Consider the following 16,486-nt stretch of genomic DNA (forward strand, 5'->3'; position numbering starts at 1 on the left):
TAATAATAGAATTAATTTATAACGAAAATGTGGAATAAATTGTAGAATTCAAATACAATAAAATTTGTCCAAAAATAAGAAAAAGAGTTTCATTGTCAAAGATACTGTTAAGATAAAGGGGTTCTGATGAACATAAAAAAGAAAAAAAAAAAGAAAAAAAGCCAAAAGAAGCACACAACTTGTGTCTGAAGTATACAACCTTATCATGGGGCTAATTTTAGTTGCTAAGAAAGGGGGCAAGAAAAAGGACAAGTACCCAATGCAATCAACTGCCTGCTCCTTACAATCACCACTGGTACTCCTTACTATACAAATCTCAATGCCCTCAAAAATTAAAGTACACAAAAAAAACAAAAAAAAAAAAACAGAAAACAAGAACTTGAACTGTTGCCTGTACTAAAGTTTTAATGCTTCTCTAAATCCGATGCTAAAACTATTTTGTCGGCCTTTCTTACCAGCACCGGCGACGTTTGAGGCAAGGTTTCCTTTCTGCATCATGGCCACAAACTCATTGTAATCAATGCGTCCATCCTGCATATGATTGGTAGATAAAGTTTATTTTCTATATGACAATTCTCTAGCACAACTGCTATGCCAGAAGCACAAAATTATTTTGATAGTTTTCTTAGGAATGAGGGATCGTTATGGACAACGGATACATTCAGGCTTTTATTACAAGAAATTAGACAACTTGATATAGAACCCATATCCGAAAAGATGATTCAAGGGTGGACTATTTACCAGGTGACGAAAAAAGGAAAGGACTACCAACCCAATTTGAATCTTGGGTAGCAAGTGGAGCTAATTTATAACTTGAACCCTAGATCACTCACTTAGGTGAACTGTTACTCAACCACTGAACCACAGCTTTTGATAGCATATATTTTTTTAAGGCAAGAGATATGGCCCCCTAAAATCCATTCCAGTCTTATTTTTGGTCAATATATGCTGTAATGATCAAATCAAAAATGGAATGCCTTAATGATTAAACAGACCGCTTACATTATCCTGATCAACTTCTCGAATCATTTCCTCAAGGCGAACATCCTCTATGCCAAACTCCTCGCATGCTTGTTGGAGCTCATCTGGAGTAATATAACCACTACCATCCTTATCAAAGTAGGAAAAGGCAGCAAATAAATGATCTTCTCTCTCGATTTTGTTTAGGTGCAGTGTAGCAGCTACAAATTCCCCATAATCGATTGTGCCGCTATTATCAACATCAGCCTGAAAATTTAAGAAGACATGTGCATTACTCATTGTTGCTTATTCTGAATTAATTTTGTATTCTGTAAAGAACCATAGAGAATCAAAAATAAAAAGAAGACAAACTGCAATCCAAATCCTCGGTTAAATCACCAGAAATTTAGGATAACAAATAAAACAAAACTACTTGCTCCTCTCTGGATCAGTTTTGTAAAACTAGAATTAGATCTGCCAGTGTAATCTTGGGACAGAGAGATGGTACTAGGCATACCATGACGCAAATTTATACTCATACAAAACTGTTCAAAGGCATGGGCCAGATCACTTGAGACCTGTAGAGAATCCAGATGAACCCCATGGTTAAAGACACTACATACCATGGAGTATATATTCCTTTCCTTCTCCCTGTAACTCTATAGCTTGTTGCATTTAAACACTAAGATCCTAAATTGGGTAAAGCCAAACCAATAGACTTCTAAAAATTCACAAACTAAACTTATTTATCTGCCTTTAGTAGTGCATAACCAGTCATGAGCTGCCTTAACATATCTCCTTTTTAAAAGTTTTTTCTTGAAGCAATTATTTCTATGCTTGTTCCTTGAGTTTTGAATGACAAAGATATTCCAGAAGTCTCTTTGAACAAGCTGAGAGGTTTTCAGGTGTCACCACTGTGCCTAGATTTGATGTACAAAGGTCAAGAAATGGAGTTCTATGGTCCTGGAAGGACTGTTGGGCCCATGCAAGTGAGGTAATGCCCTGTGCTTTGCTTCAATATAGAATGAGGAAAAATTGTTAGTTGATTATCCCTTACGAGAATCATCCCAACTCCAAGTAGCAATTGTCCTAGATGAGTAGCAGTTGGTAGCAAGGGAGAAACCTTTAGAGTTATTTATCTGAATATACTATAACCAAATTTGGTCTCATACTTACTGCTTTCATAAGGTCATAAATTTCAGACTCCTTAAGATTCGCTCCAACTCTTTTCAATCCTGCTTTAAGTTCTTCAAAGGTGATCTGACCACTGTTGTCAGTGTCTATCATCTTGAACATTTCTTTGAGGCCAGCTATTTCTTCTTCAGATAGGCTCTCCGCAATTACCTTCAAGGGAAAAAGGAAAATTTTGTTCATCAACATAACTAGAAGATCTAGAGTATAATTTTAAGTATGAATGGTATGATAAATAGGTTTAGATAGCCTGTGTATGCACTCAAATTTCAAGCTTCAGATTCTACATAAATAGCTCAACCTTTCCCTCTCCTCATCACTACCTCCCTCCATCTCTCTCAACCCCCTTTTCCCCATACATCATGTCTAGCATGTCAGAGACTTACTCTAAGGGCCATTTTCTTGAGCTTATTCATCGCAGAAAATTGTTTCATACGACTTAAAACTGCAGAATCAAGAGCCTTGTCAGGAGCAACACCATCAATCTGTATCCAAGGGTGACCTACATGGGATTTAAACAATATTATCAATGGAAGAAAAAGCACCATCTATAGTCACTGTCTTTTAAATCTAATCATATAAATAGTGGCCATCTATGTTGTTGATAACATGGAGACCAAAATCTTTCTAGGCAATAAGAACTCCATAAATTTAGGTCTACAGCTATACTATTAAAGATGCAACAAACGACTCCATTTGGTTGTTGCTTTTACTACTTTCTTTTAGCTTTTTGCATTTTGCTTTTTGAAGAATTGCTATAAAGCAAAAGCAAAAAGTAAAAAACAAAATCATAATTGATTTAAAATGAACAAATAATTAAAATGTAACACCAATTATAACATAATTGGTCTACATAGGAATAGAATCATGCACTTTGTCATCTAAAAGAATTACATATTTTGTATATAATCCTTTATATATTTATTGTTTGCTTTTGTTTCCAAACATACTTTTTGCTTTTTAGCTATGGGAGCAACAAGCAAATTACCAAAAATGCCAACCAAATGGAGCCTTAATAAATCTTAAAAGTTCTGTCCTCTACTTAAGTACCCTATTCCATGATGTAAATTTGATGGCACTTACTCATTAAATCAAAGTTCCAAACTTCTTTTCCTCAAATTCCTCAATGAAAATAAACCATATGATTAAAATCATTGACTTAACAATGGACGCCACTTCAAATTTTTACAGCAGTTTCAAACACCTGGCTTATTTTCATTGAAAGAATCAGAGGAAAAGAAAGATAGGAACCTTATCTAAGTTGTGCACATAGCGGGGTAGGCTCTATATTCCAATCTTTACAAATTCCAATACAAAAGGAAGAAAGGGGGAGAAAATCCATCATATGAAGTAAAGGCCTTGGAAGATCATTTGAAATTTGTCATACAAGATATAGCATCCCAACCTCTTGGATGGATACACCTTTTGCAACAAATATTATATGTAAATGAAAATCTATAGGAAGTGTAGATTGCATGGTTACTTTTCTCTAGCCAAGGAATAATTCTACAACGTTTACAAAATGATTCAATGCTGCATTATAGAGCTCCAGTATGGATCTGTTTCAGACTTTCAATGGTAATAGATTCCATTACTCAATTTATACCTACCAAATCAAGAAAAAGCCACATAGTGCATTAACATTTTGTAACAAGGAAACCATCATGTGACATATGATAACCCAGAGTCTAAGCAAGAGAAAGAAGGTTGAGAAAACATGGTAATGGACAGCAACAGAGAGAGAGTATGACAAAGAGAAAGATGGCTGGCAACAGAAGGAAAGACCAAAAGGAAGGAAATAGAAAGAGCAAGTACAAAGTTTTTCTTGGCATTGGGAACTAGGACGAATTTATTATTATTTTTGTAGCGCTGCTTTTTTAAGATATCACAACGCTATTTATCTTTTTACTATTTTTCTATATCTTTTTCTATTAGTTTTTAGCAGAGGTGCCTTTTACAAAAATAGCACCAGTGTATATCTTTCTTTATTTTCGCAGCACTAAAGTCTTAAGAATGCCTCACCTAAGGACCCAATGAAAGAAAGAAGATTACTACCATGCCAATGGCATGGGAAGCACCCACTTGGCAGCAGCAGGACCAATGTAGCAAAAGTAAGAAAAAATAAATGATGATAGAAAAGTGGGAGTAAGAGAATGTGACTTACACAAAACTTCATGTGCAGTTAACCGTCTCCTGGGGTCGCGAACAAGCATTCTCCTCACCAAATCTTTTGCACTTTCAGAGATGCTAGGCCAAGGATCTGACTCAAAATCAAGATCACCATGCAAGACCTGTTCAAATATACCTTGCTCGGATTCTATATCATGGAAAAAAAGGGAGAAACAAGTGAATATCAAAACATAATCAAGATGGTGCAAACCAAAGTGCTGCTAAAATAATTGCACTTAGCTAAATTACGATTGCATTCAAATGTGATTAATCAAAATGGAAAAATCTTATGTATCAGAAAATTTCTTACCAGCCCAAAAGGGAGGAACTCCGCTTAAGAGAATATAAAGAATTACTCCTGCACTCCATACATCTGCTTCTGCACCATAACGCTTTCGTAAGACTTCTGGGGCAACATAGTACGGGCTCCCAACCACATCAGTAAATTTTTCACCTACATGGAGAAAGTCACCAAGAGGATTACAAAATAAAAAAACTAAATCTTTTCTTAATTTCTTATGATGCTGGTAAATCACAGTGCAGGTTAAATTTACTAGATATTTTTGGGATATTGACCATGCAAACTAATGAACAGTGAAAAAATGAAGGAGCAAAAGCTCTACATTTGTCTTTTACAAACAAACCAAAGAAAAGCCTAGTAAATTTCATGCCAATGCCAATGCCAATGAAAAGATAATCTTTTCCTTTCTTAACTAGTGCTTATCTGCTTCAAGATTGAGGCACAAAGTCAAATTTACTTGTGGAACTCTAAGACTCAAAAGATAATGGAACAGAATCATGCTCCAAATAAAAGTACAAGGCAAAAAAACCAAGTGTGCCACAAACCTTAAAGAATGAAACAAAACTTACAAGCCTAAACCAATAATAAGAGTATAAGACATAGATGTGCAATTGATACCATAGCCGAGTAGATGGCTGGCAACAGTATATTACCACGGGGCTAGCAGCGTATAATGACACGCAGTATCACAAACTATTTGGAATGCAATGTATAAGATTGATATGAATTGCTTTTGCAATTTACAAGACATTTTAATGTCATATCATATTTCTGACAGGAATTGCTCACATGAATAAACTCTATGTAGCAGAGAGTTCCTTAATTCTGCTGATTCAGTAAGTTAATAGGAATTCATTTACTAACAGTTGGACTTTAACAATGACTCATTTAATGTTTAAGTTAAGAAATCCATGCAATGTTATGGAAAAATGGAGATCAACTTGTAAAGATTTTTTTAGCCTATACACTTATGACTCATGACCATTGAGCAATTACATAATTGATTCAGTGCTTTTCCTCCCTTTTCTTTCTTTTCTTTTCTTTTTTTTTTTTTGTAATAAATAAAGCTAAAAGTTCAAGTAGCTTACACAAGTGCTTTTCCTACTCTAGTTTTCTTACTAAACAGGTCAGTGAAAGAATAGCTTAAAATTGGTAAACAAAGAAAGCTAATATTAACACTCCTAGGTACTTGAAAGAGAAAAGATCAATCAGTTTATACCTGGCTTAAAGAATACTGATAATCCAAAATCAATCGTCTTCAGAAGTGAATCCTCCTGCTGATTGACAAAAAGAAAATTCTCAGGTTTAAGGTCTCTATGCATAACCCCTAAAGAATGGCAAGCTTCCACAACCCCAACTATAGTCCTTGTAAGTGCAGCAGCTTTTCTTTCCGTGTAATGTCCACGCTGAACAATTCTATCAAAAAGCTCTCCACCAGCACATAATTCCATAAGAACATGAACTGCCACTGCATCCTCGTAAGCCCCTTTTATTGATATAACATTTGGATGCCCTGCCAAGTGGTGCATTATTTGAATTTCTCTTCTCACATCCTCTACATCATCGTCAGTTACCAGCTTTCGCTTTGCAATCGATTTGCAAGCATACTCTTTTCCAGTTGCCTTCTCCACACAAAGAAAAGTCGTCCCAAATTGCCCTTGTCCTAATTTCCTCCCCAGGCTATAATATTCCTTGAAATTACCAGTCTTTCTTTGTAACACTGACTCAGTCCTGAGCCCTGCACTAGACACCCTCTTCATATGAGGGGACTTGGGTTTTGATGGTTTTTCAGGATTAGTTTCTGGTTTATTTTCTGGTTTGGTCTCTGGTTTGGGCATTGTCACTTGTTCTGGAGGTCTGTTTTGGACTGGTAATGGTGATTCAGGTTCTTTAGATGCTACCTCACTCCCAGTTTCCCCATTAGTATGAGAAACAGAGTCATCAGGCATTCGGGACCGCCACATTGCAGCAGAAACCGATTGGAAAAATCCATTTTTGGAGATGCTTGGTCCTACACAAGTATTACCCATCTACTCTCACACTTAAATTTCTTCTTCAAAATACTGCCACTAGTTTTAACATCAATATCTAAAAACAATAGATGGGTCAATCCAGCACATAAAGATCAGATCTCCCTAATAAAAGCCAAGTTCCCTAAATTCTCCTCTAGGCTTTTGAGGGAAAATGTTATTTCCAGAACAGAACTTGAACCATGCCTTACAAAATGAACTACAATTTGATACCAAAAGAGAGGAAGTTACCGTTACCCTCCAAACTTGAAAATTTATCCATAAAAACAATACTCATGATTACAAAAATTATGAAACATTATGATTGAAGAAGCAAGTTTAAGAACCTGATTTCTGGAAACAAAGTGCACCCCACCAAAAAGATAAAAAAAAGTCAACACAATTATCGATTACCAACTAACAAATCCAATCATCCACGCTACAACAGAATAACAAATACAAATACTCGGATCTCAAATTCAGTAAGTGAAAGCTTTGAGATCAAAATAGAAACCAAAGAAAGATAAGAAAAGCTGCAAGAAATTGAAGAATTAAAGAAAAAAGAAATCCAAAACCCAAATGGGTCAAGTTGAAGAAGAGAAAGTCCAGAAGAAGATCGTTGGAAGAAAAAAAAAATTTTTTAAAGAAAAGAAAATGGTATGAGTTAAGGTTTACCAGGTCTTGGGATTTGGCTTAATAGTTGAAAAATGGGAGCAAAATGAAGTAATAAAGAAGTTCCATCTGCTGTATCATGGAGGGACAATGGCTGTCTAACCCTTAAAAAAAGAGTGTTCGAAGAAAGTCTGAACTTTGTTTATATCTAATCCTGAGAAGTTTATATATATTTTATATAGAAAGAGGCTTATACGTGTGTTTGGACATGGCAGGAAACCGCGTTTGTGAGGTGTTGTTAGGCCGGATTTTGGGTTTTCCAATCCCGGGTTTTTCGGTTGATTTTAACATTGATGGATGGATGGATTGTTGGCCTTTGTTGGGTCCCATTTTGGTGGTAGCCATGGTCATAACATTAAAGGTTTTAACTTGTGTCATGTTCCACACAAGACAGGTTTGACTGGGTATGGATTTATGTTTAACTAATGTAATCAATATATGTTTGAACTCTCCTTTGGTTTTCTAGACAGGACCACTGGACAATGGATTTGCAGTTTGACTGAGATTTCTAAGATGCTTGCCTTTCTGTAATCACAGCAGAACCAATCCCTTTAATATATGCCCTCTCTCTGTCTCTCTCTCTGTCTTGCTTTGCGAAAGCGTTAAGATCTATCCCTCCTCTCCTCTTCAACTCTCATTTGAAGATGACCCCTAAATTTGCCGGCCAATCATTACATATGATATGCAAACACATGACTCTGGCAAATAAGTTTTTCAATTCATGGATTGTTTTTATGTTCTCTTTGGTTTGTTTTGGTGGCTTGGTTTTGCTTACCTCTTTTCTATGTTTTCATAAATACAAAGTAAATTCAGAAAGAAAAGTAGATACATCGAATAAATAATTTACCTCCTACATAATACAATTATGTTAAATTTTATTTTTTAAATTAAAAAAACCGTATAATGCTTAAAAAAAAGTCTTTAAACTCTTAAAGAAAATTCAAAACATAATGTGTTAAAAAGTTTCTAAACTATTTAAAACAATTAGATAAATTTTTATATATTTTTATTTTGAATCAAATTAAGTCTTTGTGAATAATGATTAACTAATTATCATTAGTAAAAATATTATTTATCATTTGATATTCACACGATATTACTATATATGGTGAAAAATATCATATGATTGTATTATTACAATATAATAATATGTTATGTCATCATTTATTATGATAAATCAATATGTCATGTCATTATGAATTATGACATTTCAACATCCCATTTGACATAGAATAATAAGTGATATTTTGATTAATTCAATCATTAATCATAAAGAATAAAAGTTTATTTAATTTAAAATAAAAATACAAGGACTTGATTAAACGTAATAAAAGAATAATGACTTATTTGAATTTTTTTAAATAGTTTAGAGGGTTTTTTAAATATTATACCAAAATTCTTAGCTTTTATGTTTTATTTACATTCAATCAAACTCATGTATTTATATTTTTGATTAAATAAGCTTTTATGACTAATAATTGACTAATTGTCATTAGTCAAAATGTTACTTGTCATTTTATATACATGTGGTGTTGACATGGCACTAATATGTAGGGTGAAAATATTATATAGTGATCATGTTATATCAATATGTCACATCATCATCTATTAAGACACATCAAATATCACTTTAATTTCACGTGACATAGAATGGCAACGGGCATTTAATTAAATTAATCATTAGTCATAAAGATTTATTTAGTTCAAAAAAATATAAGAGTTTGATTGAACACAATAAAAGAATAAGAGTTTATTTAAAATTTTTTAAATAATTTAAGGGTTTTTTTATATTATGTCTTACAAAATTTATTCTCCCAATTCATATAGTTGGAAACGATTCCCATTTTAAAAATAAAAAATTCATATTTTTTACTCATTCATTTTTCAATTATGAAATTTTTGGGGTGGGAATCAATTATGAATTTACTTGTTATTGCTTTTATTTTATACTCTCTCCAATTCACATTAAAGTTACATTTGGTTAGCAGAATAGATAGGAATAAAATAAAATAGCAATTTTGAGGGAATAGAATAATGTAGAAATTAAATACAATAGTTATTACGTAATTTGTTACAATAAATAGAATAGATCAAGAATAGTTATTATGTTCTATTGTAGTGTTTGGTAGGTAAAAATAACCATGAAATAAGAAATGAATAGAGTATAAAAAGACCAAAATACCCTTTATTACATATATATGATTATTTATTTTTATTTTATATAATTTTTTAAATATTAATAATTTATAATTTATTTAAAAAATTAATAATTGATCATTTAAATATTTATATTTTAATCAGTAATATTTTAAAATATTAATATTTAATTTATAATTTAAATGTTATTATAATTATATATTTTACTTTATTTTATTTTTTAAATATTGATCATATATAATTAATTTAAAATATTAATAATTGGTCATTTAAATATTAATATTTCATTTATACTTTAAATGACATTTTGATTAAAATATTAATAATTTTAATCAATTTTTAAATTTAAAAAATATTTTTATAATATATTATTAAATATTTAAAATTTTTTATTTTATAATAATATTAATGATTGATAGTTTAAATATTAATATTTTATTTATAATTTAATCATTAACATTTTAATATATTAATATTTTATTTATACTTTACTAATTAACATTTTAAAATATTAATATTTTATTTATAATTGAAATGTTATTATGATTAAAATATAATTAATTTTTAAAATTAAGATGTTATTTTTACAATATATAATTTAAAATTTAAAATTTTTTCTTTTTTATAATAATATTAATAATTGATAATTTAAAAATTAATATTTTATTTATAATGTAACCATTAACGTTTTAAAATATTCATATTTTATTTATAATTTAAATGTTATTATGATTCAAATATTAATAATTTTAATTAATTTTTAAATTTAAAATATTATTTTTTATAACATATAATATATAATTTTTCGACCTTATAAAGGATATTTTAGTCTTCATCATTTTTTAAGACTATTTCTTAACCAAGGAATGGTTAATACCATGGGAGATGTTGGTATTAGCTATTCCTTGGAGCGTGCGGGAACCAAACAAAGGAACATTTATTCCTTAGGAATATAAGCCATTCTCCCAACCAAATATATTATAAATGTTTATCTTACTATTTTAAAATGTTTCAAAATAATGTATATTCAAATTAAATATCCACTATTCAAATAACATAAAAATATAAATATAGTGTCCGTTCAAGCTTGAACTTTTCCAATGCAAATATCTATTTACCACACATGTTTCATGAATGGACATATCAATTATTATTTGAGCATATATATGAGAACCATATGTAATTAAGTGCGATTAATTTACTAGAGGAAAAATGTGTAGGAAATAAGAACAATTGAAGTTAACATGTACATAATTAATTAAACATAGAAGGGAGGAAAAAGAATGCCTAGTAGCAATTATTGAAGTCAAGATCTGATGACTTTGAATAATGTCCATTTTATTGTCTTACTTTGCTATTGACCTCTTGTAAGTTGTACTTAGAAAAATTGGAGCTTCCAAATAAAAAGCAACAAGCATCCATATTTACATCTAAGGCTTGAACCAACAATTTGTAAGCTTTTCAATGGTAATTTGTAAAACTGGTGGAATAGGATTGGCTTTTATCATGAACATGTTTATTAGTAGTGAAACAATTTTGTAATTGGATAGAGGAATTTTGGTGATGTTAGGTTTATTTTTTTCAACATCAATAAGTTTCTAGATGGCATTTATAAGGGTGATGCAACCTTGATATTGTGGCCTATTCTTTGTTGGTAAGCACAACACTTATTAATATCAATATGGGACTGTAAAAGAAAACTTTGGGGAGAAAAGCTATGATTTTCCTATCTTTTAAAGCTTGATCAAGGCTTTGGAGGGTGGAATTTCAAGGGTGGTATACTGGCAATTTCAGTTAGTTCAGGGAAAGCTAAAATTATACACTTCTTTAGTCTTGATGGTATCGACAGTGTTTGTTTCCTCTCGTCTTTCAAGTAAAGTTTTTTTTCCCAATTTCCTCTTTTTATGGCATCCTCAATGTTGATTCCTGAATCATACAATTGTTTAAAGGTAGCAAGTGATAATACAAATAACTGATTATAATACACTAATAGAAGGTTTTAGGATTGTGTGGCCTTAGCTCATTACCTAGTTAAAAGTTCAATGAATTTTGTCGAGCATTTTTTTGGTGGTTTCTAGGTCTCTAATGGTAATGTCTAGTTAGGTGTTATAAAAGCACCACTTGACAAAAGCTTGGGTCATCTCTTCCCAATCTCTAGCTATGGTTTTTGGTTAGCTATAAAACCAATTAGAGGTGCTACAAACAAGGTTATAAGGAAAGCTACAATTAATTGTTGTATGGTTTGGCCTTTAAGTTGTAAGATGACAACATACTATCTCAAGTGTAACTTAAGGTCTTCGATTCCATCAAATTGCCTATGATGAGATTTTAAGTTGGCATGTAGGCAACATTTGAGGTTCTAGTTAAACCTCTCAACTTCAAAAAGATAACTATTAAAGGGACACATCTTTTTCATTTGGCATAAATCTACTTAATCTCTTTCATTTAAAAGATTCTTCTTTAGATTTAGGGACCTTACTACTTGGCTTCTAGGATACTTTTTGGATGAATCCATTACAATTTCCTTATTTCTTCTTTTTTCTTTCCCTAGAAAGTCTTACTAATTTGGCATTAATCTGTTCCATTTTCTCATATGGCTACTTCAATCGTTTATTAATGGAGACTATCCATTTCGTGATCAAACTTTGTTAACTTCCTAATTTCCATCAATATATCACATTCAATTTTCTCCTCTAGTTGGCCAATAAATATGGTTGGCTCTAGTGAATTAAAGCATTCTACCAAATTCTTGAACTATAGTATCATGATTATAAATATGTGGCCTAGAATTTTATCAAGGTAAAAAGAAGGGGTTTTTTTTGGATGTTTGCAAGACTAATAAAGAAATACTATCATTCTTAAAAACTCTTTTTATTGTTTGCCCTTTCTTTAAGCCTCAATAAAAGAAGATAAAATAAAACATACATGCACTTTTTCCACATTCTCCCAACACTTGTCAAATTTATCGTTCATTGTAATGGCCATAAACCGTAAATCAACATCATTACTTTATTGCCGTTGATCAAAGTGCCATACACACCAGAAATAGAATCAAGAAAAGAATTTGCAATTACATAATATGCACTTGAAACACTCACAGTTCATATCATAAAATTCTTTCAAGAAAAGAAAAATCTTTATCATTAGGCACCCCATCTCTATCCTCACTAGCTCACTTATGTAATTACTATAAGAATACTCAAATGATACAAAAGTCTTCTCAAAATTCACAACTGTATCAAACTTCAGAAAAGTAGAATTCCATCTGATGTTCACATCTAAATACAATAAACACCTACTATGAACACTTACATTAGCAGCACACTCTTTATATTTGATTAACCTAACAAGAGATTGTCTAACATATCTCACTATTACTCTAACATGAGTAATTGAGTCATTGATATCCTTTAATCCATTAATCACAATAAGATTAAAAATATGTGCAATGCCTCTCATATGAAAAAAATCTACCTCTTAAAATACTAGCTTCGGCAACATTAGATTTTTTCTTTAAATGCTCTATTACAACATCATTGGAACTAGCATTATCAATAGTAATAAAAAAAATCTTTTGAATCTCCCATTCAAACAAATATTTAGTAATTGTTTTTCCAATGACCTTACTTTTGTAGAATAGAAGTTCAAAATCCTTTTTTGCAACTTTTAATCTTTATCAATAAAATGAGCAGTCAAACACAAATAATTAATTCTTTGTATCAAAATCCATGTGTGTATGATGAAACATATTATACAAAGACATGATCTAAACAATTTTTTCATATGAGGTTTTTCATCAACATAAACCTTATAACAAATCCTTAACAACGATCTATCATGATGATATACGAAATCTAAGACATGCTTGCTTCATGTGATTCCCATACCCTCTAACTTCCACAAATCTAAAAGGCAATTAATCTAAAATGACCATCTCAACTAAACTCCTCCTCATTGGATATTGATTAAACGTCCAACTACCCAATGACCCATCTCCTCCTGATGAAAAAACTAATTCCATTTGTTTGCTCTTCTCACTAGCATAAGGCATTGTTAACTTTAGACAAACTTTAATATAATTATTTGAAGAAGATATTCCATTTTTTTTTGAATCAGCACATAAACCTTACCACAATGATTACATCTAGCTTTATAATTACATTTTTCATCGTCAAATTATATAAAGTCCTCCCACACAACCGATGACATCGTAGATAGTTCTTTTTACTTCTGTAGTTTAGAGTTTATTGCTTCACTTCTTGTGTTACCTTCAATAGCACTTACATCAACATGACATGTAGATGTTGACTCATTAGTTGCCAAATTTATATCCTCAATTTCATTTAGCATCTATAAATAAATAAATAAATCATCATATAGGTAAATTTGGTATGCTAAAGTAAAAAATAATAATAACATGATAATGCGCATGTTAATTTCTCTTATGCTTTTGTAAATGACCGGTGCCAAAGTGATGTCAGTGCAATGTAGTACATTTATGTATGTATTTGATACATACTGTTGCCTATCCCAACAAGCAATAGAAACAAGAAGCAACTTTTGTAATTTTCATTACAATAGGTATTGTAAATTATCACATATTTTGCCTCTTCTTTTAGATATGGTCATATGTGTCTCTATACATAAAATGAGTAAACGAACAAAATGAATATCTTTTTTATTACTATACATAAAATTATCAAAACCAGAAGATCAAGATACCGAACACACCAAACATACTAGAGAAAGATTCTAATTGGGTACATTACAAAACTTGAAGATAAATGGGTAAGGAAGGGAAGGTAGAGGCGGTCAGTGAAGAGGAAGGTTGAGTGAGGTGGCTGGTGGGGGGCAAATGTGACATAATGACGGTTAACAATAGAGTAGCAGGAGATGACAATGGCAAGTGAAGATGGGGGGAGGCTTTCAATTTTAGGGTTTTAAATTTGAAAAACAGAAAGGCCATAAATCTATCAACTATTTGGGGGGAAGGGAAATAAGAAAAAAAGGGGAAAGGATTTAATGAGACCTATAATGGGAATTTTCTTCCCCTTACAAAAAAAATCAATTTTTTGGTCAATTCGGGTGAGAAGATATTGCCCTTGGCGATCAAACCAATGTGTTGGATTAATCAACAATCATGATCGACACCATAATTGATATTGAAAAATCGAGCAGTTTGTGAAGGAAACCAACGGTTCCGATCTATTGTGCAATCGCAACCAACTGGTTGCGTAGTCCTACCCACAAGTTCCTTGTTAAAGGGAACCCATTATCATCTTTATATATTTTTATCATGGCATAATAAAAATGTCATGCTATTGTCAGGATAATTTTGATGGCATACCAATCTAACAATCCTAAGAACAACGCGCACCTATATGTCATATTATAGTAATAATCCTAATAAGTATAACATATCTACATGTTATACTTATTATAATCTTATGAAGCATATCGTCATGCATGTTAATGTCTACATGATAAATATTCATATTGATGGGTTGTGTCTCATGTTTGTCATGTTAAGGGTTTAGATTTATCGGAACAAACTTGCTTGGATCGAAGTTCAAAATTTTAAGTTGCCATGAGCCATAATTGAATTTGATAGAGATGGAGGCTATTGGGAATTCAATATAGGTTGTCTAGACTATTAGGATTGGATTTTGTTTGAAACCATGGGCTTATTGGTTCTTTTAGGGCTTTTGAATTATTTGGACATTTTGGATTTTCTAGACATTATGGATTTTTAGAACCTCTTAAATTCTTTGGAACTTTCTCAACTTTTCGAATCTTTTGGACCTTTTGGATGTTTTGATTCTTCTAAATCCCTTGGATCTCTTAGGCCATGAAACCTGCATAAAACTTTTAGTCTTGAGGAAGAAGCGAGCACTAAGATTAAAAATAGATGATTTCAAAATGCCTTAGGTGTTAGAAATATGAAATGGAGGGTGTATTTATAGATGAGATAGAATGGAATGAATTATAATGGTTGAGGTTTAAACAAAAATCTAAAATTTATCATCCGAAATAAATAATCTTAAAAAAAATTATCATTTAAAGTATAAATCATCAAATAATTGTTAAAAATTAATGTAAAATTATATGAAAACAGGTGAGTGTTAATTGACACTTTGGATTTTCCAAATTCATCAATTTTCAAAATTTAGGCCAGATTCCTCCTTATCTAATTCATCGGGATTAGTTCAATCGACACTATGAATGTGAGAAGTGTAGAAAAAACTAGAAAATTTTCTCGATTCACATTTATCTTAAACATTAACCTATCGATCAACAAAAGGAAAAGGAAGTATCGATCAACTAGGCCATTAGTTAATTGACACTAACAAGTACCAATTGAACCTCATACTTGATTCTTAACAAAATTTTACTTAATTCAAGAAAAAATTAAAATTTTAATTACCAATTAATTAAGGTGTAGATTTTGGTGCTTAGAATGTTATCTATGACCAAATTGATGTTGAAAACAAAACCAAGCCTAACATTGCCAATAATCGTTTACCTAACTTAAATGTTGTTCAACTATCAACTAACATCCTCAAGATTCAAACCAACTTTACACCAACAATTCTCACAACCAACACAACGAAAACCTAACTAGTAGAAACCATGGTCTTGTGGGAAGACTAGCCAATGATGATTCAGAAGCAAAGATGTGCCCTAAACTAATACATTTAACAAGAGGAGGTCATCGTTTTAAGTATGCTTATCTTGAAAGGGATCATTTAGGTAGGGAATTTGAGGGGTTTTGCTAAGGGACAAAAGGAAAGACTAAAAGAGGAAGATGATGTTATGTTAGCCCAACTTGAGAAAACCCAAGCAAATGTGTCCATATAGGGTTTGATTACGTCTTCTCATGAGCATAAGAAAGTTTTTCTTGAGGCTTTGAGCAAAAGGGAAGTTTTGCTAACTGTTAATTCAATAGAGATAGTTGCAGCCATCACCACTAATAATCATGAAGGAATTGTTTTTTAAGAGAAATACTTACTAGCTAATAAAGCAAACC

The 16,486-nt window shown here is 31.5% G+C and overlaps 1 protein-coding gene across 2 annotated transcripts; it reads right to left on the minus strand.

Moving 5' to 3' along the window:
* Positions 1 to 63: 63 nt before the first annotated feature.
* On the minus strand, positions 64 to 7,455 carry LOC110425667 (calcium-dependent protein kinase 1-like). Of its 2 annotated transcripts, XM_021440606.1 has the most exons (8): positions 7,306 to 7,447; positions 5,841 to 6,632; positions 4,631 to 4,774; positions 4,316 to 4,468; positions 2,538 to 2,653; positions 2,137 to 2,304; positions 1,003 to 1,227; positions 64 to 531 (listed from the first exon to the last, which is right to left on the minus strand). In XM_021440606.1, the coding sequence occupies exons 2-8, from the start codon at positions 6,583 to 6,585 to the stop codon at positions 397 to 399; spliced, it is 1,686 nt and encodes a 561-aa protein (XP_021296281.1). In that variant the 5' UTR covers positions 6,586 to 6,632; positions 7,306 to 7,447; the 3' UTR covers positions 64 to 396. The 2 variants fall into 2 exon arrangements, with proteins under 2 accessions (XP_021296281.1, XP_021296280.1); XM_021440605.2 differs by having other exon boundaries at positions 5,841 to 7,455.
* Positions 7,456 to 16,486: the final 9,031 nt, after the last annotated feature.

The sequence above is a fragment of the Theobroma umbraticum genome, unplaced genomic scaffold (assembly GCF_002168275.2).
Source record: "Theobroma umbraticum cultivar Fairchild unplaced genomic scaffold, ASM216827v3 scaffold_12.1, whole genome shotgun sequence".
NCBI lineage: Eukaryota > Viridiplantae > Streptophyta > Magnoliopsida > Malvales > Malvaceae > Theobroma > Theobroma umbraticum.